The 27058-nt window shown below is 38.2% G+C and overlaps 1 protein-coding gene across 1 annotated transcript in view; it reads right to left on the bottom strand.

Moving 5' to 3' along the window:
- Window positions 1-27058, bottom strand: part of OTOGL (otogelin like) — a gene marked incomplete at both ends in the record, with an annotated part of 144717 nt that overhangs the window by 38966 nt on the left and 78693 nt on the right. The window contains 11 exons of the mRNA XM_079773801.1: window positions 158-250; window positions 353-373; window positions 925-1067; window positions 1319-1496; window positions 6083-6176; window positions 8593-8676; window positions 13666-13783; window positions 15949-16227; window positions 19231-19398; window positions 25549-25575; window positions 26127-26283. Of these exons, the coding sequence (XP_079629927.1) occupies window positions 158-250; window positions 353-373; window positions 925-1067; window positions 1319-1496; window positions 6083-6176; window positions 8593-8676; window positions 13666-13783; window positions 15949-16227; window positions 19231-19398; window positions 25549-25575; window positions 26127-26283 (1362 nt within the window). The remainder of the gene's footprint in view (window positions 1-157; window positions 251-352; window positions 374-924; window positions 1068-1318; window positions 1497-6082; window positions 6177-8592; window positions 8677-13665; window positions 13784-15948; window positions 16228-19230; window positions 19399-25548; window positions 25576-26126; window positions 26284-27058) is intronic.

Here is a 27058-nt window from a genome sequence, read left to right as displayed (position 1 = left end):
GAAACACTTTTAGGCTGCCCATGAAAAGAATGATTAGACATAATAGCAATAAAACTCCACTGATATGTTTAATTTTCCTCTTTTTGGAAATAATTGTATTTATATAATTTCTTAATTTTATCTAAGGCAAGGATATTTTTAAGCTTTGTATTCTTACCTTTCTTGCTGCCCGATTGACAAGTATTTTATGTATAGATGTTGTCAAATTTAACCTTTTAAAACAAAGTCCAGAGATTCTTTCAGAAGGAGCCTTAATTTAGGGAAAAAAGAAGAAAAAAAAACTTTGTAAAGTTGCTAAACATAATTTTAGCAATAAACAGAAGGAATTTACTAAATACTTCACAAATACTACCTTTTGAAAGGAGTCCTCATTCTGAAAAGAAAAAAAGCATAAAGAGAAAACATGTTTAAAAGAAAAATACTACTTGACTTAAAAACATTTTTTGGATTACTATTATATGCCTCTAAATATGTTAACATGAAACATTTTTTTGTTTTAAGTACCAGAAGATAAATGTCAGTGAGTTCTTGAGCCCCTCCTTACTCTAAGAATACCTACTGTTGCAACATACTCCAGCTGTAGATTTATGAAGAAAGGACAAAAGAATAGAACTTAGGGGGGAGGTCAATGGGGGAAAAGGAGACATATGAAGTACTATATGTAATACTTTAAATAATAATAAAAAAGAAATTTTACTCAGATCTTAAGAGCTAGAGTATATAAATGTGCAATGATCTCATTTGATTATTCTTCTTTTCAATATAGATTAACAAATTTTCATAAGTTATTATCGTCATGTTAATAATTCCATTTGCTCAGTATTACCTTTGTACTTCTCACTTAGTATTGGTTATGAGAACTATTGAAAGTTCATTATTTACCAATAAAATCTATGTGGGAAGAAAAAAAATAATGGAACTTACCTGATTCATGGAGCATTTTTCAATATGAGCAACTATAATTTCCCCAGGAATTCGTACTAAGATATAAGAAGCCATACTATATAATGCTGCATTGTTTCCATCAAACGTAATAATGCTCAATTCTGATAACATGGAACACCGACCTAAAAAAAAAAATGTTGGAGAGTGGATTTCCTTTATTTACTAATTCTTTGTATTTGTAGTAACAATTGCTTTAAATTAGTCTTATCATGTTTGACAAAAAGCAAATCTAAAGGTTACATACTGGGAACCAAAATCATAAATCAAATGAAGAATGCTCAACAATGACTTTGGCTTGATGAGTTGATTGGCTCAAAAAAATTAACCTCCTCCTGATTAAAAATTGATAATCATGTAAGAAATGCAAACCCACAAGGACATTCCCACTCAGGGCAGCAGATATCAGTGTTCACTTGAACAGGCCTTCCCCGGAAACCACAGTCAGGCATTTCCAAGTCCTTTGGGCAATTGAGAGACCAGTTGTACAACTTCCATTCCATATTAAGGCATATATATTGGCTACAATTATAAACAGGATCAAATTGTTGAGGCTGTTGTAAAAAAAAAAAAAAGAAAGAAAGAAAATTGGTGATTTCCCCCCCATTTTCAACTAATGTTTTCAATTATTTTTAAACTAGAGGCACGGTGCATGAAATTTGTGCACGGGAGGGGGGGTTGTTCCTCAGCCCGGCCTGCACCCTCTCCAGACCGGGACCCCACAGGGGATGTCCACAGGGATGGAGCCTCAACCAGCAGTTGGACATCCCCCTTGCAATCCAGGACCATTGGCTCCTAATCACTCACCTGCCTGCCTGCCTAATGCCCCCAATAGCCCTCCTCTGCTGGCCTGGTCGCCCCCAACCGCTCTCCCCTGCCAGCCTGGTCACCCCCAACTGCCCTTCCCTGCCAGCCTGGTCACCCCCAACTGCCCTCCCCTGCAGGCCTGATCACCCTCAACTGCCCTCCCCTGCTGGCCTGATTGCCCCTAACCCCCTGCCAGCCTGATCTCACCCCTAGCTGCTCTCCCCTGCTGGCCTGATCACCCCTAACTGCCTCTGCCTCGACCCCCACCACCATGGCTTTGTCCAGAAGGAAGTTGGACATCCAGAAGATGGCCAGTTGACCTGGTCTAATTAGCATATACCCTTTTATTAGTATAGATTTTTTGTCTTTATCCCCTTTAGGCAACCCTCAGTTTGTTCTCTGTATCTATGGTTCCGGTTCTGTTTTGTTTTGTTATTCACTTGTTTTTGTTTCGTATTTTTATATTCCACACATAAGTATAATCATATGGTATTTGTCTTTCTCTGTTTGACTTATTTCACTTAGCATAATACCCTTCTGGTCCATTCATGTTGTCACAAAAGTCAAGATTTCATTCCTTTTTTATTGCTGAGTAATATTTCATTGCATATATTTTTTAAATTTTCCATTCACATTGCTTATAGTGTATATTCCCTACATATGACAGCCTTTGAAAGATGAACAAGTAAAATTTTACTACAACTTTTTGTTAATGTAACCTTTCTAAAATACTCAGTATGAACATTTTATTTCAGCTTTATCTCAATATTGACTTGATATCAGAATTGCCCATGTACTCAGAAATCTGAGCAAATTGAAGTCTTATCCTAATTTATCTAGCTTAGTGTTTTGCAAGCAGACTCATATAGTGGCTCTCAACCTGTCATATTACATTGTGTAAAGCTAGTATTGAATCTAATCTCTGTTAGTGTCAATTTTTTAAAATTACAACTTAATTATATCTTAATATTTCATTAAAAATTCATATGTGAGGTCAATTTGACTGTTGGGTAGAATCATTGTAAATTAACTTTTATATATAGCTCACAGACTTCTAGACAAACAAGAGTCAAATAAGTGGTGGATTTTTCAGTTTATAAATTACATTATATTTAAATCATGGTAATAATTATAGCAATGATAAACATACCACTTATTATGCTCCCCATTGTTCAAATTAACCCATTTCATTCCCACAACAACCACCCTCTGAGTTTGTAAACTCTAAGTTTAGCATATCTGTAAATCCACAGATTTTTGATATCTAAAAGGAATCTCAGTCTTTACATGGCAAAACTGAACTCTTGGTTATAACCAACCAGATCTTCACTTCCCACAATTTCACCATCCTAATTACTGTCAACTTTACCGTTCAGTTGCTCAAGGCAAAAATTTTAGATTCCTTGATACTTCTCTTTCACTCACACCTCACATCTAATCCTTCAGCAAATTCTGTAGCTTCTATTTTCAAAATATATCCAGAATCCAGGCATTTCCCATCATCTCCACTGCTGTCACCTGGTCCAGGCCACCATTGTCTTTTGCCTAAATTCCTACAATAGCCTCCTAACTTGTTCTATTGTCTCCTTTCACCCTGCTCTCAACACAGCAGCTAAAATAATCCTGAAACAAATTATCTCATGTAATTCCCCTGCTCAAAAATATCCTATGCGATATCCTGTCATTTAGAAAAAAAAAAAAGCCATGGTCTTTACAATCATCTACAAGGCCTTACATAATCTAATTTCTTATTGCTATTGTATTCCTTCCTTACTTAATGGCCTTGTTGTTGGTTTTTTTTGTGTGTGTTTTTAATATTTCAGGTGCTCCCTCACCTCAAGGCCTTTGCACTTGCCTGGAACACTATCTGGTTCTCTACACGGCTCACTGTCTCAACTTCTTCAAATCTTTTATTATGAAACTAGAGGTCCCATGCATGGATTTGTGCACTGGTGGGGTCCCTTGGCTGGGCCTGCGGGGATCGGGCATAAACCGGCTCTCCAATATCCCCTGAGGGGTCTCAGATTGCAAGAGGGCGATTCTCAGGTGAGGCACCATGGAATTGGGCTCCCTCCTCTCTGGTTCCGGGTGTGTCACCAGAGAACCACAGTTGCCAAGTCACTGCAGCTTGGCAGCTCCAGCGTTGAGCATCTGCCCCCTGGTGGTCAGTGTGCATCATAGCTACCAGTAAGAGGTAAGGATGGACACTTAGCCTTTTATATATATAAGCTAGAGGCCCGGTGCATGAAATTCGTGCATGGAGGGGGGTTGTCCCTCAGCCCAGCCTGTACTCTATTCAATCTGGGACCCCTGGAGGGATGTCCAACTGCCCGGAGGGATCGGGCCTAAACGGGCAGTCGGACATTCCTCTCACAATCCAGGACTGCTGGCTCCCAACTGCTTGCCTGCCTGGCTTCCTGATTGCCCCTAACCGCTTCTGCCTGCCAGCCTGATTACCCCCTAACCACTCTGCTGCCAGCCGGTTTGCCCCCAACTTCCCTCCTCTGTCGGCCTGGTCACCCCTAACTGCCCTCTCCTGCAGGGTTGATCACCTCCAACTGCCCTCCCTTGCAAGCCTGGTCCCTCACAACTGCCCTCCTTTGCAGGCCGGGTGCCTCCCAACTGCCCTCTCCTGCTGGCCATCTTGTGGTGGTCATCTTGTGTCCACATAGGGGCAGGATCTTTGACCACATGGGGGCAGCTATATTGTGTGTTGCAGTGATGATCAATCTGCATATTACTCTTTTATTAGATAGGATAGAGGCCTGGTACAGGGGTGGGGGCCAGCTGGTTTTCCCTAAAGGGTGTCCCTGATCAGGGTGGGGTTCCCTTGGGGCGTGGGGCGGCCTGAGCGAGAGGCCTGTGGTGGTTTGCAGCCCAGCCACGCCCCCTGGCAACCCAAGCGGAGGCCCTGGTATCTGGGATTTATTTTCCTTCTACAATTGAAACTTTGTAGCCTGGAGCGGAGCCAAGCCTGGGGCTCCCTCCGCAGCCGGCAGCCATTTCTGTTGGGGTTATAATTGAAACTTTGTAGCCTTAAGCGGAGGCCTAAGCCTAGCCACGCTGTGTGGAAAGCTTTGCATCCCCTGTTGCCCGGAGCAACCCTGGCCTGCTCTCTCAAGCTCCATTCTGCCGCCATTTCTGTTTGAATTTGTTTACCTTCTATAATTGAAACTTTGTAGCTTTTTTTTTAAAGAGTCATTTTTTAAAAAATATATTTTATTGATTTTTTACAGAGAGGAAGAGAGAGGGATAGAGAGTTAGAAACATCGATGAGAGAAGAACATCGATCAGCTGCCTCTTGCACACCCCCCACTGGGTACATGCCCTTGACCGGAATCGAACCTGGGACCCTTGAGTCCGCAGGCCGACGCTCTATCCACTGAGCCACACCGGTTTCGGCGCGAAAATTTGTAGCTTGAGTGGAGGCTTAGGCCTGGCAAGGGCAGGTGGAAAGCTTGGCTTCCTCTGTTACCTAGGAAACCTTGCTCTCTGTAGCTGTAGCCATCTTGGTTAGGTTAATTTGCATACTCGCTCTGATTGGATGGTGGGCGTGGCTTGTGGGTGTGGGTTGTGGGCGTGTCGGAGGTATGGTCAATTTGCATATTTGTCTAATATTAGGTTGGATCACCTCATCAGTGAGAACTTTTGACCATATCACTAAAAATAGCTTTATTTTTCTCCTGAGCAGCACCCTCTAACATTTTTTATGACTCAGGAATGTATTTTGCTTATTGATTATCTCCAAACCTCCAATAAAATGTAAACTTCATAAACACAGAAGTTTTTGTCTGCTTTTATATTGTTTTGTCCATGGTACCTTAATAGAGCCTGGCCAGAAATAATAATGGTTGAATAAGTAATTACTTTATTAGAACAAATGGCATATTTGGAATAAGGATATAAGTGCTCACATCTCAGCCCAGGAAATTACAAGCTCTGGGGTTCAATGACCTTATCTTGCTTTGCTTACCATTGTATCTTTGTCATCTTACACAATGCCTGGCACATAGTAGCTACTTAATAAATATTTTTTGAATGCTTGACTTACAGAGAAGCCCACACTAGATAGCTATTTATTAAAGAATCACACTTAAGTCCCCATTTGAATTTTATATTTTTAGTGTGACCAGAACCTAATTAATAAGAAATATCTGGGTCCGTTTAAAAAATATAATTGTTAAAATGGTAATGCATATTTCTTATTATCTTTTAGCAATGAAAGACTAGCGATCTCACTGAAAAGTTTAATAGCGTTTGGATAGTGATACAGACACGTGAACAGATGCTACAAGAAAAGGACACGATAGGTGAAGAGATTGCTCTGTCTTACCTCACATTCCAAACCTGGGGTGGGGGTTAGCATGTCGGACACAGTGACTTCCGGTGGAGAAACCGTTTCTGGACCTGTTGGAAATGAAGATGTCCTCTCCGTTAGTGGAATGATAGCCACTGTGTATGGAATTCATATGTGGTAGAAACTGTGCTATAGTACATAGATTATTTCATTTATTCCCACAAGAACCCTGTGACGTAGATAACAATACTCTTGTCATTTTACAGAGAGGGAAACTAAGGTGCAGCGAGATAAGCTGGTAAATGTTGGAGACAGAATTCACACTCAGAGATTTTGATTCCAGAGCCCTGGCTTTTAACTGGCATTTTGTATATAATAGCAATACCTCTCTCATGGAGTTCTTATAAGGATTAAACACATGCAAAGAACTTAGTCCAATGCCTGGTACATAGTGAGTACTCAATAAATGGTAGCTAATTAGAATAGTAGTGATGGTAGTACTGTGATTATTATTTTGGAGACGTCACAGGACTCATTACAATTTTCAATGACTTGCCATTGTCTGTAGAAAAAAAAAAAATCCAAGTTTCTGACCAGGGACTCTGTGATCTGGCCCTGATCATCTGTGCCATCCCATCCCTTGGCTCAATTCCCCTCGCACTACATGCTCAAGATACATTGACCTGCTTGAAGTTTGTAAACAATAATATAAACGGAGGCGCTTTAAAACCGGAGCGGAAGCGGCCAGGCCAGAGGAACTGCCTGGCACATCTTATGTCTCATACCTTCCGATGGTTGCAACGGGGCAAATAACCTTTGGATTGAACCTAGGCCAACATTATGTTCCAAAAAAACTGTTTGCAAAGATAACAAGAAAGCAGTGGCGACTCCTGGACTGATGACTACTGGACTGAAAATTAAAAACATTGTTTAGAATGAACATCACTATGCTGTTATCTGCACCGATAGAAATGCCTTCCTTCTACTGATGCAGTTGTTCCCTGCCCTTTCTCACAAATCCCCATTGCCTTGGTCTCCAAGTTAGAACACTATTTGGGCTTCTGCCTGAATCGGTGCATCCAGAATGGCTATTCTGATTGACCTCAATACATTTCTTGTTGCCTCTCACTTTGAAAGGCCTATTGTTCGGTTAGCAAATCCCTCTGTGCGTCCTGGTCTCTCTCAGTTACAGGCCTTTGCACAGGCTTCCCCGTCTAGCTGGAGCGTACACTTCCTCCTCCTCCTAGTCTGTCCAACTCCTACCTTCTGTTACCTTCCGAGACCATACCTCCAAAATGAGTACAAGGCGCCTCCTGCCTCTGCTTGTATTACCCCGATGTTAATATCTCAACAACCTGGACTAGTAGCGGTTTTAGGGTAGAGGCTGTGTCTTAATCACCTCTCTCCTGTCCTCCCCCCAGCGCCAGGACACTGCCTAGCAGAGTTGACACTCGACTAAATCTTGCCAAATAAATTGAAGAATAAATATCTGAGCTTCTCTAAGTTAAGTGTGTCAAGCCTCACTATGAGTAGATGTATTCAATCCTTTTCTGAGGCAAGTTTCACAGTGAGGGAGAGACGCCGGGGTGTGGGCCCAGAATGCCCCCTCCAGAGGCTGGGACAGAGCACAGGAACAGGAATGGACGCGGTGAAAGGATGATGTCCTTTGCATTAACATATTTTTAGAGTCGACCTAATCACTGTGAAAATTTAAGTAGGATTTGGTAAAAACCAAATTCTAGGCAAAAAAAAAGAAAAAAGTGTGGGGAATCTTTGTTATCTATGCTCCCTGAGGGGGAAAAGAGGTGGACCAAATACAGAAGCCCTTTCGAAATGGTGTTATGCGGACCCAGTGAACATCTACTTAACAAAACTGACGGCTAGGTTTTCCAGGGGATGGGAGAGTGCTAACACCAGCCCTTGTTATAAGTGTGCCAAGACTTAAATCACACAATGCTATTCTAGTGTCTACAGTTGTACCAATACCAGTACATATGGGGAGAGATAGCTTACCTGGTGACATGGGAATCAGAGGTATGCCTGCAAAGAAACAAAGAGACTTTCCGTAATCAGTTTTGTTTCAAGTGACGCCCACAGAGTTCATAGAGGGATCTTTGGCTTCAAGGGAAATGTTTGAGGAGAGAGAACACAGGAGAAATGTTAGAGGGAAGATTTGCATGCTTTGAGAAGTAATTAGAAATGAAAAGACAATGCAAAGGCTATGGAAGAAGAATCTTACGAAAGTATTTGTCCATCTAAAACTTCTGTTCACTAGTGTGGAATCTCGCAGGGGAGGTGGGGGAGGGTAGGTGGGTGGGTGGGGAGGTAATCAACCAAAGACCTTGTATGTATATATGCATAATCCATGGAGAGAGACAATAGGGTGGTGAAGGCCTGGGGTGGGGGGGTAGGGGTGGGCTGGAGGGAGTCAATGGGGGGAAAAAATTAAAATAACATAAAACTTCTGTTCACAACTACTTGCCATCATAGAGAAAAATATGTTCAAGTGTTTTACTTTTCCTGAATAAAGTAAGTAGGGTTCACACTTACAGTCTCCTGGATAAACACATTTGAGGGTGATCTCATCAAGGATCATATTTTTAGGGCAGTAGGGCAAGCATCCTTCAACCCTTTACATTAAAGAAAAATCAAAATGAAAAAAGTTTATCATATAAATTATACTGCAGTTAATATATCATACAATCAAGATATATTTTTTCCTAAAATTCTCCCATTCTTCTTGTCAAGCACTAAGGAGTGCTCTAGCTACCACTCCATCATTCCTCATTTTACACAATCACAAGCTAGTGGATTATAAAGAGGTATCACTCATGATTAAAACATAATTTGAACCCAGAACATTCAGCATACACTTATGTTTGAGACACATTAAGGCCATGTTCTATAAATCAGTAGAAATGCAGAAGAATCATTTATTGTGATTTTAAACTACATTCATTTACTTTCCTTTTTACTGATTTAAAAGAGAGGGTAAGGGAGAGAGAGAAATATCTATATATGAGAGAAACACATCAATTGGTTGCCCCCTGTCCCCCATACATGTGTCCCGACCAGGAATGGAACCGGCAACCTTTCGGTGCATGGGACAACACACACAAGCCAGGGCCATTCATTGTATTTTCCATTCCTATGCACCCCCCCTCATCCAAGCAGGTAGGCATAGTCTTTGAACCATCCTTGTCTTAATGATGTTGGTCGAACAAAAACAGAATCTCAGTGGCTTGACTTGCCTAAACTCACTGAAAAGACATTAGGAATCTCTGGGTGAAAGGCATGGAGGTGGGACATGGTTGCAGTTCTTTCAGTTCTTTGAAAACAGGGCGGGGAAGGGTAGAGGCTACAGTTCTCAAGGGCATCAGGGCCTGTGCCCAAATTTGTAGCAGGGTGGCCTGGGAGGAGATGATTTTAAATGAGCCTACAGAGACTGGGAATCAAACTCAACTTCTGACAGATAAATAGAATATCTCTGATGCATAACAGTTCTTTTAATGAGTATATTACAAAATAGGAATAACTGTATTTACATATGGCCTCTATGGTATGCTAGTTGGTATCTTTTCTCATAAAAATTATAATTTTCACTGAATCTCTTCATTTTTAACACTTGATTTCAAGCCCCAGGTTGACTGGTCTTCATAAGGATCCCCAGTTTTTGTGCATGGCATAGAAGCAAGTGATCCCGGACTTCAAGAAGTCATGGGCTTGAGCATCCTGGGCCAAAGACAGGAGGAACCAGCCAGAATGCTTTTTTCTAAGGGAATAAAGCCAAGATGATAACTGAGATTTCATATTTCTTCTCATCTTGTTGGGGCTCAGAATCCAATTCATTCTGATTCAAATAAAATAAATGCAATCCTTTGTGTACAGCCAATCATTGGATTCAACCACGCTTGAGAGAATTAATGCAAAAATTGTTATGAAAAGTCTTGCTTATCTGCCTCTCATACACTAGAAGGTTGTAATAATATTTTAATATTTTAAAATATTTCTAATTGCCTCATATGTAAAGCAAAGAAATTTGAATCAAAAATATTCAAGGCCTCTTTAAAATTCAGGAGGGAAATGAACTAACTTGAAACTAGGGGTTAGTGTTGCCACCAGAGGGCACTTGTTCTTGGAAGGAAATCCAGACAACAGTAAAAACCAAGAACAGCCCATTTCTCTTTTCACATGAGACATATTTAGCTATCTCTTAGATGCCTCCTTCACAAATGATTTTTTTTTAAACAAACAGTTTAGCTGTTTATTTCATAAAATAAAACAGTTGTGAATAACTCAATTTTACCCAGTATACGATATTCCTATTCAACTCTATACTTTGTCAAGCAAAAGAAGAAAAGAAAAGAAAAATTAAAATTGCTAGATTGCTAAAAAGGGCAAGTTGCTTCTCATTAAATTAAATAAATATCATTTTTATGCAACTCAATTATTTTGCAATTGTTTTATGCAAGTCAAAACCACAGACATCCTCTTAAAATATTTTCCCCAAACCAGTAACTTATCCAGTAATTTATCTTGTCATACAACTGGTAATCTATTCAACTTCTGACAGATAAATGGAATATCTCCGATGCATAACAGTTCTTTTAATGGGTATATTACATAATTGGAATAACTATATTTACATATGGCCTCTATGGTATGCTAGTTGGTATCTCATCTCATAAAAGTTATAATCTCCACTGGATATTTTTAACACTTGATATGTGCCAGAAATTGCAATCATCAAGAACAAAGGTGGTGATTCTGTCGGAGACTTGGAGGAGAGGTACAAAGCCATGTTGAAGACCAGCTCGGTATTTGAGTCTCCCCTCAGGGCTTAGAGTATTAGGAGGAGCAATAATTTGGCTCCTCAGCATGGGAAGTGGGGAGGGAGAGATAGAGAAGAAGGTAGAGATGAGAGACAGCTCAGCAGGGGTGAAGTTTTATTCTGAGACTCTTCTCTGCATCCTACCCATACCAAAAGAGAAATTCTGGGATAGCTATCAACCAAACAATGGGAGCATTTAGGATCTGGGTTCAAAGACCTCAGAGATGGGTTATGTGGCATAAGAAGTAAGACACTAGACAAATGCCACTTCAAAATATAGCTCCATTTCCTCCCCAGTGCCAGGGCCAACCCTGCCCTGTGCTCCCTCCATGTCTTCCTTCTTTGCTTCCTCCCTCCCTCCCTCCTTCCCTCCCTCCCTCTCTTCCTTCTTTCCTTCCTTCCTTCCTTCTTTCCTTCCTTCCTTTCCCAAGTGCACTCCTCACTATGGGGCCCCTGTTTTTCTCAAAGCCCTAATAGCTACAAGGACATAGGTCTGTGAATGTGAGGGGTCCCAGTGATTGAAGACATCTCCTTTTCAGAAAAACTTGTTTGGCGAGGTTTTATTTTGGTGTGTTTTTTTGTTTTTCTTTTTATTTTAAGAAAATAAGCAAAAAATATCATTTTCTCCTCTCTGCCCCACCTAACCCTAGATACCCAACAGGGTGTAGTGGTTTAAACCCTGGCTCCACTGCCTACAAAACGTGACCTAGACTGGGCACATTGTTTAACTTCTTTGTCTCAGTTGATTTTCTCCTCTGAAAATGGGAACAATGAGATTGCCCATTTACAGCATTGAGCACAGTGCGTTATGCTGTCAGTAATCTAATGCCAGTTATCATTCTTCTAGCCCCCTTTCATGATTTGCTCCTTCCAAAAGACAGCTCGTTTAAAGAGCGGCTCTGTCTCAGGCATTATGTCCAGGAACTTTTCTAGTGCCAATGTTTGTCACAGAATAAAAGCCCATTAATGTCTAATGTAAACTGATTCTTTTAAAAAATATTCCCTCCTACCATTGTTCCATTTCTCTGTTCTCCTTTATAGCAAAAATCTTAAAAACAAACAAACACAAAAACCATTGGCACTCTGTCTCCATTTTGCCTCTTTCTATTCTCCAGGTTGCCCAATCCAATGAACAATTTTCAGTCTCAATTTTAAAATCCCCAGAAGCAGCCCAGCTGGCATGGCTCAGTGGTTAAGCATCAACCTATGAACCAAGAGGTCATGGTTCATTTCCTAGTCAGGTCATATGCCCGGGTTGTGTGCAGGAGGCGGCTGATCAGTGATTCTCTCTCATCATTGAAGTTTCTATCTCTCTCTCCCTTCCTCTCTGAAATCAATAAAAGTATTTTTTTAATTAAATTAAATTAAATCCTCAGAACCAAATTCCTGACTTTTCTTCCATGCTGCTTTCCTCACTTTTCTTCCATGCTGCTTTCCTCACTTTGCCTTACTTCAGTAAATGGCAATTCAGCCCTTCCATTAAATTGAATCATTCAAATTTGCTGATATTTGACCAGTTATAATTACAAAAATGACAGTTTCATATTGTTCCACCTAAAAATTGCTAAGACCAAAACTTCAGTCCTTAACTCCTCTTTCTCTCATAATTGACATTAAATCCATCAGCAAACTCTGTAACTCTAAATTCAAAATATATCTAGAATCTGTCCACTTCTCAGAACCTCCAGGACTACCAACCAACTTCCTTTCATGTCTTGTTTGTATTACTGATCAGTTCTGCTCTTGTCTTTCCCTTTGCCCTAGTCTATTCTCACAACAGCCTCAATCTATTCTCACAACAGTCTGTTCTCACAACAGCCTCAGTAAACTTTCTGTGAGCTCATGGACATGGTCAAGAGTGTAGTGATTGCAGGGGACAGGGAGAGGGTGGAGGTGGAAGGGGGCATAGAAGTGATAAATGGTGATGGAAAAAATAAAATAAGCCCTTGCCGGTTTTGCTCAGTGGATAGAGCATTGGTCTGTGGACTGAAGGGTCCAAGGTTCAATTCTGGTCAAGGGCACATGCCCGGGTTTCACACTCGATCCCCAGTAAGAGATGTGCAGGAGGCAGCCCATCAATTGAGATTTCTATCTCTCACTCCCTCTCCCTTCCTTTCTGAAATCAATAACAATAATTTTTTTTAAATGATAATAATAAAAGAAAAAATAAAATAAATAAATAAGTCAGATCATGTCACTCCTCTGCCCGAAATACAGCAGGGCATTACTCAGTAAAAAAGACAACGTCCTCACAACAGGCTATGAGGCTCTAAATTACTTGTCCACCAGATTCTCTGCTCTCATTTCCTTCCTCTCTCACTCTCATTCGCTTTGCTCCAGCTAGCCTGGCTCCTTATTAATCCCCAAACATTCCTAGTACAGGACCTTTGTACTGTTGTCATATTGAAAGGATCTTTTCCCAGGTATCCACAAGGCCAGGCCCCTCTTGCCTCAGATCTCTGAGCAGATGCCACCCTGTGAGTGTGTTCTTCCCTGACCATATGTGTCAAATATACACATGCCTTATGCTCCCTGTCTCCCTCACCTTCATTTTTTTCCATAACACATATTGCCACCTAATGACCTATTGCATTATATATTTACATTTTTATTTGTTTATTCTCTGCCTTACCCCAACAAAATTTAAGCTACATAAGGATAGACACTTCATCTATTTTGTTCACTGCTGTATCAGACGCAACTAGAATTCCTGGCATATAACCAACCCTTAATTACTATCACTTGTATAAAATAAAACAAGTTTATTGAATGTTTAAACATGACTTACGGTGGAAGAAATTTACATGCCAGTGCTTCAGGATCACTACACGTTTTAAAACAGGGAGTGGCACAAGGTTCGTATCTCCATTCACACATCCTCCTGTAAGGCACTGCTGCCTGGATTTCTAGTGGAAAAAAATAAAGCTTAGATTATGTATATTTTTTATGTGCAGCTTGAAAAATAATGGTTTGTGATAGTAATTCTTCCAGGGATTGATCCCCCTCTCCCTCTTTGACCACTAACGCTGTGGGAAAGGCAGGGCTAAGGTGAAGCATTGTAATTGGTTGGCGATTAAAGCATCTCATACTCAGGTTGCATATCTAAATGTGCAAGGTGGGAAGAGGCCTAGGAAGTTTTTAAATCTTCTTCCTTTCTTTATGTGTATTGGGTTCTCATTGATCTACATTTCATAAACGTATTAAACATTTGTTCAGAATTTTATTTTTTGCCAAGTAATTTTTCTATCATTATATTTTATCCTTCTAACAACCATGGTGAATAGGTATTATTGCCTTTGTATTAATAAGAAGTTGAGGCACAGAGGAGCCAAGTAACTTGCCAAGGTCAAACAATTAGAAGATGGCAAGACCAAAAACCGGTCGCCTGACATCAAACCTAGGGAGAACACTCCATGTTTATTCTTCTCCCAGAACTTAGCATAGTACCTTGTACATGGTAAGTATTATCTGACAAAAAAAAAAAGAAAAAAAAGAATGGATTTTAATAATACATGCTTACAGTTATAAAACCTCCCTTGATTAAAGATTTTTCTCCTGTAAATTCTGCTAATACTCTCCCTTCCCCACATCATAGACCTCTCCTTCTGCAGCAGTCCAAAATTATCTCTGCAGAGCTCCATAAGAAAGAGAGCTCAGGAAACAGATTATGTTTCTTGGACTCTGGATACAGAATTCAATTCCACGGAATGGGAAGGAAAATAACGCTTTTTGGAAGACATCTATGCCTATAAAGTTTAGCGTGACTGCTAGCCCTGCTGGGATCATGGGCCTGGGAGAGGATTGGTTCCAAGATTAGAGTAGACCCCTAGCATTTCTTAGGCTTAGGAAGCCCACGAAGATCCATTTCTGAGATTTTGATGATGCCATTGGCTATAGTTGTCCACAGATTCGGTGGAACTGCTGGGTCTAGTTCTAAGGGAGCATATTTCTAGATTGGAGGGGATATATAGGTTTGTAAAATTTTGACTTTGAAGTAAATTCATGTAAAAAATATCACATCCTCCCTATTGAATGTTGTATAGACATGTCTGTGGTTCTTTTTCTCGTGAATACAGAAACCTTTTTTGAAGCTCAATTTGAATTATCTAAAATTCAAAGACTATCCAGGTATACAGAAATTTATCCACAACAGAAAAGGAAAATGATTAGTTTTCTCAGACTGACAAGGGTAGGTTAGACTGAAAGGGCGTGTGTGGGAGAACCAAGACAGATAGTAAGGTCCTAAGTTTTGAAAATAAAGCATGATATTTAAACATTGAATGAGGCAGTGAGGATTGCTCTCTGAAACTCAGAAAATGCAATGGCTATGCCACTCTAAGGATCTCTAGAAATAAGATCAGGTTCCCGCTGAACCAGGGAAGTCTTCCAGAGGTCAGTGGAACCAGACACCCCAGTACTCCAAGGACAGAGATAAACATGTGTCTTCATCATTAAGAATCAGGTTATTGAGAAGTTGTCTTCTAGGGAACAAAAAATAGATGCAAACACTAGAGATCCATGAGACATGGGCGAGCTCTATTTCCAAAGCCCAGACAGCACTGAAAGTAATCATTGGGGCAATAACTAAAAATAACATTATTCAAGGCTGTTGTAGGCAACTTACCAATTAACTTATATATTCAACTAGAGGCCCGGTGCACGAAATTCATGCACTCGGGAGGGGGGCCCTCAGCTGGGCCTGCACCCTCTTGCAGTCCGGGAGCCCACCGGGGATGCCATGGGGAGTGGGCCTAAGCTGTCAGTCGGACATACTTAGCTGCTACCACCGCTGCACTTGCCAGCCACGAGCCTGGCTTCTGGAGCACTGACCACCATGGGGCAGCTCCTGTGTTGAGCGTCTGCACCCTGGTGGTCAGTGCACATCATAGCAACCAGTCGTTCTGCTGTTCAGTTGATTTGCATATTAGCCTTTTATTATATAGGATAACCCTATGAAGTAGGCATTATTATTTCCATATACTTATACTCCATTAAGAATGATTTAAAATTAAAACCTGCCATTATGTAAATTATCTATTTATTCTCCCTTTGAAGACCTCAGGAAACACACCTTCAATGCTGAAGCTACTTGCATGTTTAAATTCTTCCGAATCATCATATTTTGATGCTTTGACAGTAAAATCCGTGAGTGTGATGAAAAAGCCTTTCTTGCTGTATAACTCAAAGGCACTGTAACCAGGAATCCACAGGCCTTGGTGGTGGAAAAAGGTGGCTCTCCGATGAAACGCTGAATTCACCTGCCACAGTTTCAAACTAAGTGTGTCATCTTTGTGGACATAGAGAAAGTAGTTTGGCCTTTCAGCAGATTCCAAGGACACAAGTGCAGGTGCTGAAAGACATAAAGCAGTGTGTGTGACAAGCCCCCAGGTTCTCTGGAGAAAGCAGATGACCAACACTGGCATTGCAAAATATACCTATAAAGTTAATGAAAACAAAACTGCAAAATTGCCCTGCATTATTAATGCCATTCTTACATATTTCAGAAATGAGTGCTAAGATCTCTAAAGAAAAAAAATAGTATTTTAATGCATTGAATAACAGTGACAACTTTTATGAGTATTTGATGAGTGCTATTTTTTAAATAATTTATCATATCTTGGGGGGGGAGGGGAAGATATATCAATTTCGAACTCCAGAATGTAAAATGTCATACAAGTAATTAAATGATTAATTGGACACATATTTGTACTTGTAAGCTTTAACATTTTTAAATGCATGAAATCTACAAGTGGCTTCGTTGAATAATAGAAAAGAATAAGAGAATAGAGAAACAGATCAATTTAGGCATGTCACTGTGTTTCAATATCACTGGGTTTTTAATGAGCAAATGTTCTTTCAAGTTATATGACTGCATTAAGAAAAAATTAGATCAACATTATGGTCTATTCCCAGTCAATGATTAAATTGCTAATGAACAACTACAAAGCATTTGAGAAGTATAATCCTTTTTTTATATAGGCTTTAAAAGTTTCCCTTATATTTGTAAAACCCATAATATAAACATGCTCTTAAATTAAAATTTAAGTTTAATTTTTAGACCTTAATATTTTTAAGCAACTTACTGAATAGGAGAAGATATTTGCAAAGTATTTATTTGATAAGAGTTGTCTTGTACCTATGGTGTGGGGAAGTGGGTTTACGATATCTAAATCGAGCCTACCACCAGGAATGCTCAGGACCTACTCAAGAAGGCAAATAATCCCTTCCACCAATATTTACAGGGTAAAACAAGATTATTGTTAGAGTAATAAATTTGACAGTAAAATAGTAGTCAAGTTTTCAGGCAAATTTAAATTGGCTAGTTGAATCAAGCGAATATTCTAGAAAAATTAATTGTACTGGACAAAAAGGTGCTCCTAAAGTGTCAACTAAAATTTTTATTGGTACTTCATCTCATGATAAAATTGTGCACCATATAATGAACCTAAAACAGTAATATTATAGTGCAAAAAATTAAAATTTAAAAGCCATCAAGACTACATTATAAAATTTTCAAAAGCCTCCTAACATTTAAATCAAAAAAGGAGGGGATAGTAGAGGAATATCATGTAAGGAAAAATATCCTGTAAGTAAATTACATCTAGAAAATTAATACTTCAAAAAATTAATTGTAAGGCTAAAAGCAAGACACCCATGAAAAACACACAAGGTGACAAAACAAGCCAGAGGAAAATCATTTGGGCAAAAATTGAAAAAGGATCCCCAGTCAAATTTATAGAAAATATTCCTTTATTAACTTTTGGTCGAGAATATGTTTGTATATTTTCAGAAAACAACTCCGAGACCATGTGGATTCCAGCAAGAGAGGAATCGACAGGACTACTCCAGCCATGAAGACAGAAGAGAAGCAGTCCAGAGACGGAAGACGCTGATGTGGCCTTCCCATACTAGCAGTTAGCAGCTGTGCATCACTGCAGATTGCCCAGGACCAAACCAGACAGAGTCGGACCTGCATTACCACCATTTGTCCACCATCCAGAACTGAAATGTCAGTGCTGACATGTACACATAAGGAACTGTTGGACATTGAAATTGGGTCTCAAAAGAACTGTTGGCCCAGAAAGAAACTCACTACACACTGATTCATTTGCCTGTCACCATAACCATTATTGCTTGTCTCATTTTCGGTTCTTGTAAGTGTATTTCTAATAGCACATGATCTCACTCATCTAGGGGAAATAATGAACAACGTGGACTGATGTAAAAGAACAGACCCAGAAACAAGGAGGCATGGATCAGACTGTCGGGCTTCGGGGGGAGGGTAGGGAAGGGTGGGGGTAAAGGGGGAGATCAACCAAAGGACTTGTGTGCAAGCATATGAGCCTAACCAGCGGTTAAGGACAACAGGGGGGTGGGGGCATGTGTGGGGAGGGGTGTGGGATGGGAATGGGGGGGATGAGGACAAATATGTGATACCTTAATCAATAAAGAAATTTAAAAAATCAAAACATGTTATTATAAATCATACAATGCAAAGCTCTCTCTAAAAGCCAATATATCTTTCCAAAGACTGTTGTTGTGTCCTAAAATTTGCAAGTCCCTTTTTTGAGCCTGAAAGATGCAAATAATAATAAAAGAAATCTTTTAAAGAGAAAAATTAGAACTTAGGTGTTTTCAAACATTTAAAAAAAACTAAGGAGTACTTTTTATAAGGAAAAGGCCATTTATTCTAATTGGAGAGTCAGGAGATTTCTCAGAACAGGTGAAATTTAAGTTGGATTTATTCATTCAATAAACATTTCCTAAGTTTATACGTAAATACGTGAGGCATGGCTGGTATAGTAACAATGTAGCCTGGGCCTCACAGATCAGACAGGTTCCAAGCAGATACAACCGTGTAGGTAAGTAAATGTGGGGCAGGCACCGAGACACACAAGGGCACGTGAGGGTAACAAATGGTCCCAATGGCTCTCTCTGCTCTGATTTATGTTCTTACTATTTAACAACTTTATATCAAATCACATTTTTTTCTTTTCCTTTAACATTAAAATCTTTCAGATGTTAGCTATTAGTGAACTGTTTTTCAAAAATTTCAAATTAAGTTCAGTGATTAATACCATAAAAAAATTTAAGCTGTGCTTTATTTAGGACACAAAAAACTCAAATAATTGCAATCCTAACATATATATGCCATCAGATAAAGAAAAGCAATTATTTTATATACAAAAGAGATAGATGGTTCATGTACCAGCATCTTATTTTATATTCTCTGGGACACCTAGAAAAAATGCCATACACATATTAGATCCCAAATTAATATTTAGTGAATAAATAATTGAAAAAATGTAAATAGAAAACTAAAATCTTATTTTCAATTGGAAATTATACTTACATGATGCCTTCTCTTTGAAAAGACCTGGAGTGATCATAAAAATGAAAAATAAATCACCTGGAGTACCAATTCTTGACAAAGGGAAAATGCTTCTACTGGTTATATTGGCCCCCAAAACAAGGCCACTCTGCCCATAACTTGCCAGCATATATGGACCTTCTCCAAGCCCTATTTAAATACAAATAAGAGAATTACAAATTGGCATGGAATTTTTACATTTCAAGCTGTCATTTCAATGGGATAAATTTTAATAACAAAAGCTACTCCAAAACTTACTGCACATTTAAACATTAGTCACTAATAAAATCGCTGAACTCTTTACAAAAATATATACTATAATTTTTGGACTATATACATACATAGTTATGTAATTTAGAATATATATACACATGGATGTGTATATGTATACAGGTATGTATAGCAGTGCTGGATATGAGGTTGACATAAGCTTTCTGCACCTCAAATTTTCCCACCTATATGAAGAACTTTGTCTAGTTAACCTTCCACTCTAATATTCCAAGATTCTAATCTACTCTCAATAAGCATAAGTTTATTTATCCATCAATGGCCAGATATTCTGATAGTCTTCTAAAAATAATTTCTCCCTAATAGGTTACATTCATGAAAACAGAATGCACAGATTTGATATACAATATTTTGCTGTTCTAGGAATTATTGAATTTCACCAGTGAGGCATGTCTATAAAAAAGAAAATAATGAACAAAATAGATCCAGAGACATGGAAGCATGGAACAGATTGACAAATCTCGGAGGACTGTGGTAGAGAGATTATATGTGTATATGCATAACCCATGGACACAGACTATACAGCAGTAGGCCTTGGGGGAAGGGAGTCTTGTGGAGGGGGTCAGTGGAAAGAGAAAAAGGGCACATCTGTAATATTTTCAACAATAAAGATAAATTTTTAAAAAATGAAGATGAAACTTAACAGAGAAATCAAAGATCTTTTTATTTAATATTATCATTTCCTATACACTTAAATAGTTCCATATAAAGTAGAAAATATTTGCTATAGTTTGTATAGAACCAAACCTGAAGTTCAATTTGAAATTTTTTTCTGCAAATTTAATCTTATAAACAGAAGAATATATATTATAAATAAGTTTGCTAATATTTAAAAATATATATGAGTTAGATTTTATGATAATAAGATCAAATTAACTTCAACCTAATCCTATGTGAAATTTATTCTGAATCATCAAAATTAAGTTAAAAATTATCAGCAGTATACCTTTTACAGACATATGTATATTTTATGTCTTAAATTATGTTATAAGTTATGTAAAATGCTAATATATTGTAGCATGTGGTATCAAAAAAGATTAATCTGTTTACTCTCATCGCATTTCACTTTCCTTCTATTCTCTAATTTTTAATCTCAAGGACAATTTTCCTTTCCCAGCCTACTGTTAAGATGAAGGAAAGAAAATATTTAAAGAAATCCAAGGACAAGGTTGTTTCCCTTTCAGAATGAAGACCAGGCCCGAGAGAAGAAAATAAAATCATTGGATTAGAGCAGTGGTCAGCAAACTCATTAGTGAACAGAGCCAAATATCAACAGTACAACGATTGAAATTTCTTTTGAGAGCCAAAATTTTTAAACTTAAACTTCTTCTAATGCCACTTCTTCAAAATAGACTTGCCCAGGCCGTGGTATTTTGTGAAAGAGCCACACTCAAGGGGCCAAAGAGCCGCATGTGGCTCGCGAGCCGCGGTTTGCCGACCACTGGATTAGAGGGTCAAAAATCTTTTAAGTAGAAAGGAGACCAAGAACCAAAATTTTCACCATTAAGACCAGGAGAAGAGGCAGGGTCTCATAGAATGAGTCATCTTCAAGCATTGTCCCCTCCACTGACTCATCAGCTGGGACACCTTGCCTTTGAACTGCTGGGGACACTTATAAGCCAGGAGGAAAAGAGCTTTCTAAGGGACTTGACACATTGGGAGGAGAGGAGACTTGAAAGAACTTTGTCCCCACACCAAGACAAAGCTGAGCAGGGACAGTGGAGACTTTCTAAGCAGTGCACACCCCACTGCTGTTACAATGTACAGTGTTTCTCTATGAGCCCAAGTCAATAAAAACCAAAGAAAACTATATCATTAGTCTATACCACCTACTGAATTGTTTTCTAGGAAAGACGAGAACAACATAAATTTCCAAGATGTGATATCCTTCAATTTATAAATATGTAAATTTGTATAAATACAGGGTAGGCAAAAGTAGGTTAGCAATAATGAATGATAGATGATAGATAGATAGATAGATAGATAGATAGATAGATAGATAGATAGACAGATGATCCTATATAATGAAGATATAATATGCAAATGGTGAAATGTAATGACCAACTGCGTAACGACCGGATCACGGATCAGCAGGAGGGTGGGGCAGTGAGCTACAAGCGGGCAGCGGAGAGCTACAGGAGGGGGCAGGGCAGCAAGCTATGAGGGGAGGCAGGTGGGAGCTACAGGAGGGCGGGGCAGGGGGCAGAGAGCTACTGGAGGGCGGCAGCGAGCTACTGGCACACAGATTTGTGCACAGAGCTACTAGTAGATAGATAAATGATAGGTAGATAATACAAGAACAAATTCTGTGTTTCAAGTACTCACAACAGCAAACCTACTTTTGCCCACCCCTCTATGTAAATAGTGTATAAATGAGTAGATAAATAGGTATATTATAATGAGATACAATTCAAAATGAAGAAGACATATACAACTATAACTTAAGGGTTTGAAGACCCTCATGGATATTCAACATAAGAATAGGGAAAAGGCCCAGTCGGAATGACTAAATGGTTGAGCACCAACCCATGAACCAGGTCACGGTTCAATTCCCCATCAGGGCACATGCCCAGGTTGCAGGCTGGATCCCTAGTAGGGGGTGTGCAGGAGGCAGCCGATGGATGATTCTCTCTCATCATTTTTGTTTCTATCTCTTTCTCCCTCCCTCTCTGAAATCAATAAAAAATATATATATTTTTTTTAAAATGAATAGGGAAAGGGAAATAGATAAATGAACAAAATCTCTGCCCTACTGCACAAGTCCCTTGCTACAGCAGTCTAAAGAGGTAACTGCCACCTGAGAAATCCATTTGTATAAAAATCAAACACTCCTGAGTTGACTCCCAGTTGATTGATATTTTGTGTCTGGATTGTTTTCATACATTTTCACCAACAATTGAGAGACACAAGTCATTGACTTTATCATTAATTTTCTGCAGGGAGAAGAATAATTTTACCACCTACCAAAAGCAATCATTTCCTGCAGTGATTTTTTAAACATAGTATTAAGCATATCCTATCAAGAAAACACTGAACATAAAATGTGTACAACAGTTTTTAGTGGGATTGTGAAGTCCTTGCTCATTTATGGCAATAACAATAAAATGTTTATATTTTTGTAAATGCCATAAAATGAACATGAAGATAATATATACAGTCTTTGTATTGAAGATTATTGAGAGAATCTCAGCTGTAACCTCTGAATTCATCTGCCTTTAAAAAAAATTTTCCTCTAACAGAATTATAATTATTTATTCCTGAATTTCTTAAATAATAAGTAAGAATTTTAATAAGATAGTGTCCATGATGTGATAAGTAAACAGAGAAGTATGTCAGCTATTAATATCCAAAGAAGAGTAGGCAAATTTACAATAGCTCTGAAATCATTTGGGATGAAAAAAATTAAGAATAATCATTTAAAATTATTTTTTTCTGTACTACTATAAAAATATTATATTCCTGTCAATCATCCATTTTATTGCATTATTTTCATGAACTCTTTTTTTTAAAATATGTTTTATTGATTTTTTACAGAGAGGAAGGGAGAGGGCTAGAGAGTTAGAAACATCAATGAGAGAGAAACATCAAACACACTGGGGATGTGCCCGCAACCAAGGTACATGCCCTTGACCGAAATTGAACCCGGGACCCTTCAGTCGGCAGGCCAACATTCTATCCACTGAGCCAAATCAGGTAGGGCTATTTTCACGAACTCTTACTCTCCTGTGTAGATTAGTTCTTTTCCGTTACTTTAGACATAGAGAATAGATTTCCCCTGTCACTTCACTGAGTCCATCGGTGTCTCATGAAGGCCAAATGCCTCATGTTCGCCCTCTGAATATGACCAATATCATTAAAAATGAAGCTAAAAGAACTGGTTTGAAGAATGCTGTAACACATTAGAGGAAAGAACCACCAGTGGAAGTGCACAGACTTGTTGCCCGAAAGGAAAATATATGAAATAAGAACAGGCAGAAAGTCAATTCTCAGAAAATTCTGCTTCTGGATCCAACGGCCTCCAGAAGGAACATGAGAAGGTACAGGGCACAGGTGGAGACTTTCACAGCAGAATTGCGTGGGGCAGGAATTCTTAAGTGAAGAAGTTATTGGAGTGTTTTCTTTTGTCTTTTTTTTCTTTTTATTGGGGTGACACTGGTTAATAAGATTATATAGGTTTCAGGTGTACATTTCTATGATACATGATCTTCATATTGCATTGTGTGCCCACCACCCAAAGTCAAATCATCTTCTATCACCATATATACTGTATATTTGGCCCCCTTTACCCTTTACTACCCCACCCTCTTCCCTCTGGTAACCATCATACTGTTGTCTGTGGAGTGTTTTCTTAAATCGGTATCTGTGTACCTTGTGCAGAGTGTATGATAACAACGTGTGTTGATCATTCTTAGACTTGGATGTGTTAACCCAATGGTCGGCAAACTCATTAGTCAACAGAGCCAAATATCAACAGTACAACGATTGAAATTTCTTTTGAGAGCCAAATTTTTTAAACTTAAACTTCTTCTAACGCCACTTCTTCAAAATAGACTCGCCCAGGCCATGGTATTTTGTGGAAGAGCCACATTCAAGGGGCCAAAGAGCCACATGTGGCTCGCGAGCTGCAGTTTGCCAACCACTGTGTTAACCAGAGACTAGGCAGTGTAGCGTGGAGGTCAAGCTCCTTGGTTCTGAACTCAGATTGCTTATAAATCCCAGTTTACCACATTTTGGCTAAGTGACTTTGTCCAAATTATTTACCCTTCTGTCCTTCAATTACCTCCTCTATAAAGTGTTAATAACAATGCATATAGTACAAGCATATTTTGAAGCTTAAATTATAAAGTTGCTAATACAATAAAAACTATTGTTATTATTACTGTTATATATATTAGGCAATCAGTCTCATTTTAAACATGAATTCCAAATGACTGATGTGGAGTATGGGTGTGTTTTAAATCCTGAACAGGAAATATATATTTTTAACTATCACAGAATATTTTTAATGTTTGATTGTTTCCTCTATCAAACTTCCATACCTGTATGAAAACAAAGAAAAACTAAAATATTTATTTTCTTTTTAATTTAGCATCTTTATTTCTCTAAAATTTTCTGGCCTCCTTTGTACTGTAGTTGACAAACTTCTCTCTGGCTCAATAAAGCACCAAGAATGTCTTTGATTGGTTGCTTGGTTGTGGTTGTTTTTGAATGGCTTAGGGTTTCCTACAACTACTACTCTATACTTTTCATCATGGATTCATATTTTGTCCACCAGTCACTGACAAAATAGACACCTCCTGGATCATCTTACTTTTCTGAAATTAGTGTTAAGTGGCTACGCCTACCTCATTAAACAGGTTTGACAAGAAGCAGGCTCCAATCTGCCAACTTCTGGTGCTTTCATTGAGAATATAATTTTGTCTCATAGCTTCTCTAACTTAGTAACAGCCAGCACCATCTGTTAGACTTCTTACTGCAAATGTGGATGCTTTTTGGAGCCAGGAGATTTTCATTATTATTATTAAATTAATATGTTCTCATTCTTATAATATTTAAATAATTATTTGTGCCCTAACTTATGACTATATAAATTCCTTCTATTATTATTACATCTATAATTTGTTTCCCTTTTCTACAACATAATAAAAGTTTGCATAATGTTCCTTTTTATACATAATGGTAAAAGGTATACATTTGGTCTATGTCTCTCTTTCATTTTACCAAAAAAAATAGCTAAGTTCACTCACTCATTTTTTCATATCATTCAAAAACCATTGAGGGCCTCCTATGTGCTGAGACAATGGTCATACCCTCCTTTTATTTTCCAGGGAATAAATTTTAACACAAATACTTAGAAATTTAGATACAGTTTAGAAGGCAAAGGCTTTCATTGAATTACAAACCAAATTATGAACTATTCATACTTTGCTCCCAGCAAAGTTGTCCAAAAACTTTTAATCTGAAGATACATTTAATAGAATACTATAGTGATATTCTTTAATTGTCACATACCTTCATTGTAATAGTCACAATCATGTGCTAAAAGAAAAAAAAGAAGAAATATTAACCTATATAAGAATCTGACCACTTACCTAAATGTGTGCAAGATATTGCCATGTGTTTATCAGTGACCAAGCAAAAGAACACTGAAGTGACATCATTATAAAGTCTTCATCAGACTAACCATCTACACAAGTACATAATAAGTTTAGAATCAAATTTAAAAGCAATTCAAAATGATGTTTTAAAAAATATGTTTCTTATCATCAGAACAGAGAAACTTCATAGACATAAGAGGAATAGCGGAATAAGCACCTTATCTGAGGATGGCATATAAATAAATTATAGTTTACATGTTGAAGTGACAACAGTCAAACACAGAACAGAAAACATTATCTCAAATTTTTCTGTTTGTAAATCCTTTAGCTATACTAAAATATTTCTGCATTGTTGAAGAAATATACAATTTAGTCATCTTAAAGCAATTCTATTTCCATGAGTTTTATGGTATTAGTTCTATAAGAAGACAATTAATATGATCTCCTTATGACATTCCCACCTAATGATGATGTTCTAAGGGGGATACTTACAACAAACAGTAGAGGATCTCCAGTGAACCGATACCCCTTCCTGACAACACTTATGCGCATACGCTGCTACGCTTGTGCATAAGCATTCACAGTCTCCACCGAGATTACAGTTACAAGTGTCTTCATGGCAATTTTTGGCAAAAGAAGTAACATCAATCTGAAAAATGAGGTAGAAAAAAATCAATCAATTTCAGTAACTATTAACTATAATTGAGGAAAATTCTAAGGAAAAACTAACTGGTATATTTATAAAATTTTATATTACCAGTTTATCACTGACACCTAGAGAGTCCTCAATATCTCAAACCTCTATAGTGCTCACAGGAGAAAGAAGTTGATTAGGCGAATGTAAGATCGAAGAACTAGTAAAACATGTAATGGGATTAACATACCAATATAATTTCAACATATGCAATATAACAGATTTATAATTTGCAGAAGTTCATTGTTTCATCTATGGAATATTCACATGGCATTTTTAAAAAGTTCTGTTACCCATGGTTCTTTTACTTGACTTTTATAGATATCTTAAGCAATTACATTTCTAAATAAGTTACAGTCCATCTTGCGATACACTTCTAAAACCATTTTAAATGTGCTACTAGAAATACTTTTAAACTATACTTGGGATTGAGAAAGAGCATGCCATTTTGCAATATTCTCTGCAGAAAAACAAATGCAGCTTTGATCAATCTTTTATGGCTTTGATGATGTATGCAAAGAAATGCTTCATAAACTAGTAGAGATTCCTGCAAATGGATGCTGTTAAATAAGATGGTGTGGAGAGAGAGGAAATCAACTAAATGCATCACTTTTACAGAAAAAACAAACCACCAAATTTGTCTTCCTAACCATGGGTAGCTAAATTATTTGTCTCAATGTTATATATGTAGCAGTACCCATTTAAATGTGAAAGATTAGTAAAGTATTCA

Source organism: Cnephaeus nilssonii (genome assembly GCF_951640355.1).
Source record: "Cnephaeus nilssonii genome assembly, chromosome: 6".
Taxonomy (NCBI): domain Eukaryota; kingdom Metazoa; phylum Chordata; class Mammalia; order Chiroptera; family Vespertilionidae; genus Cnephaeus; species Cnephaeus nilssonii.
Note: the sequence above shows the minus strand (reverse complement) of the source record. Positions and strands in the feature narration are given on the sequence as shown.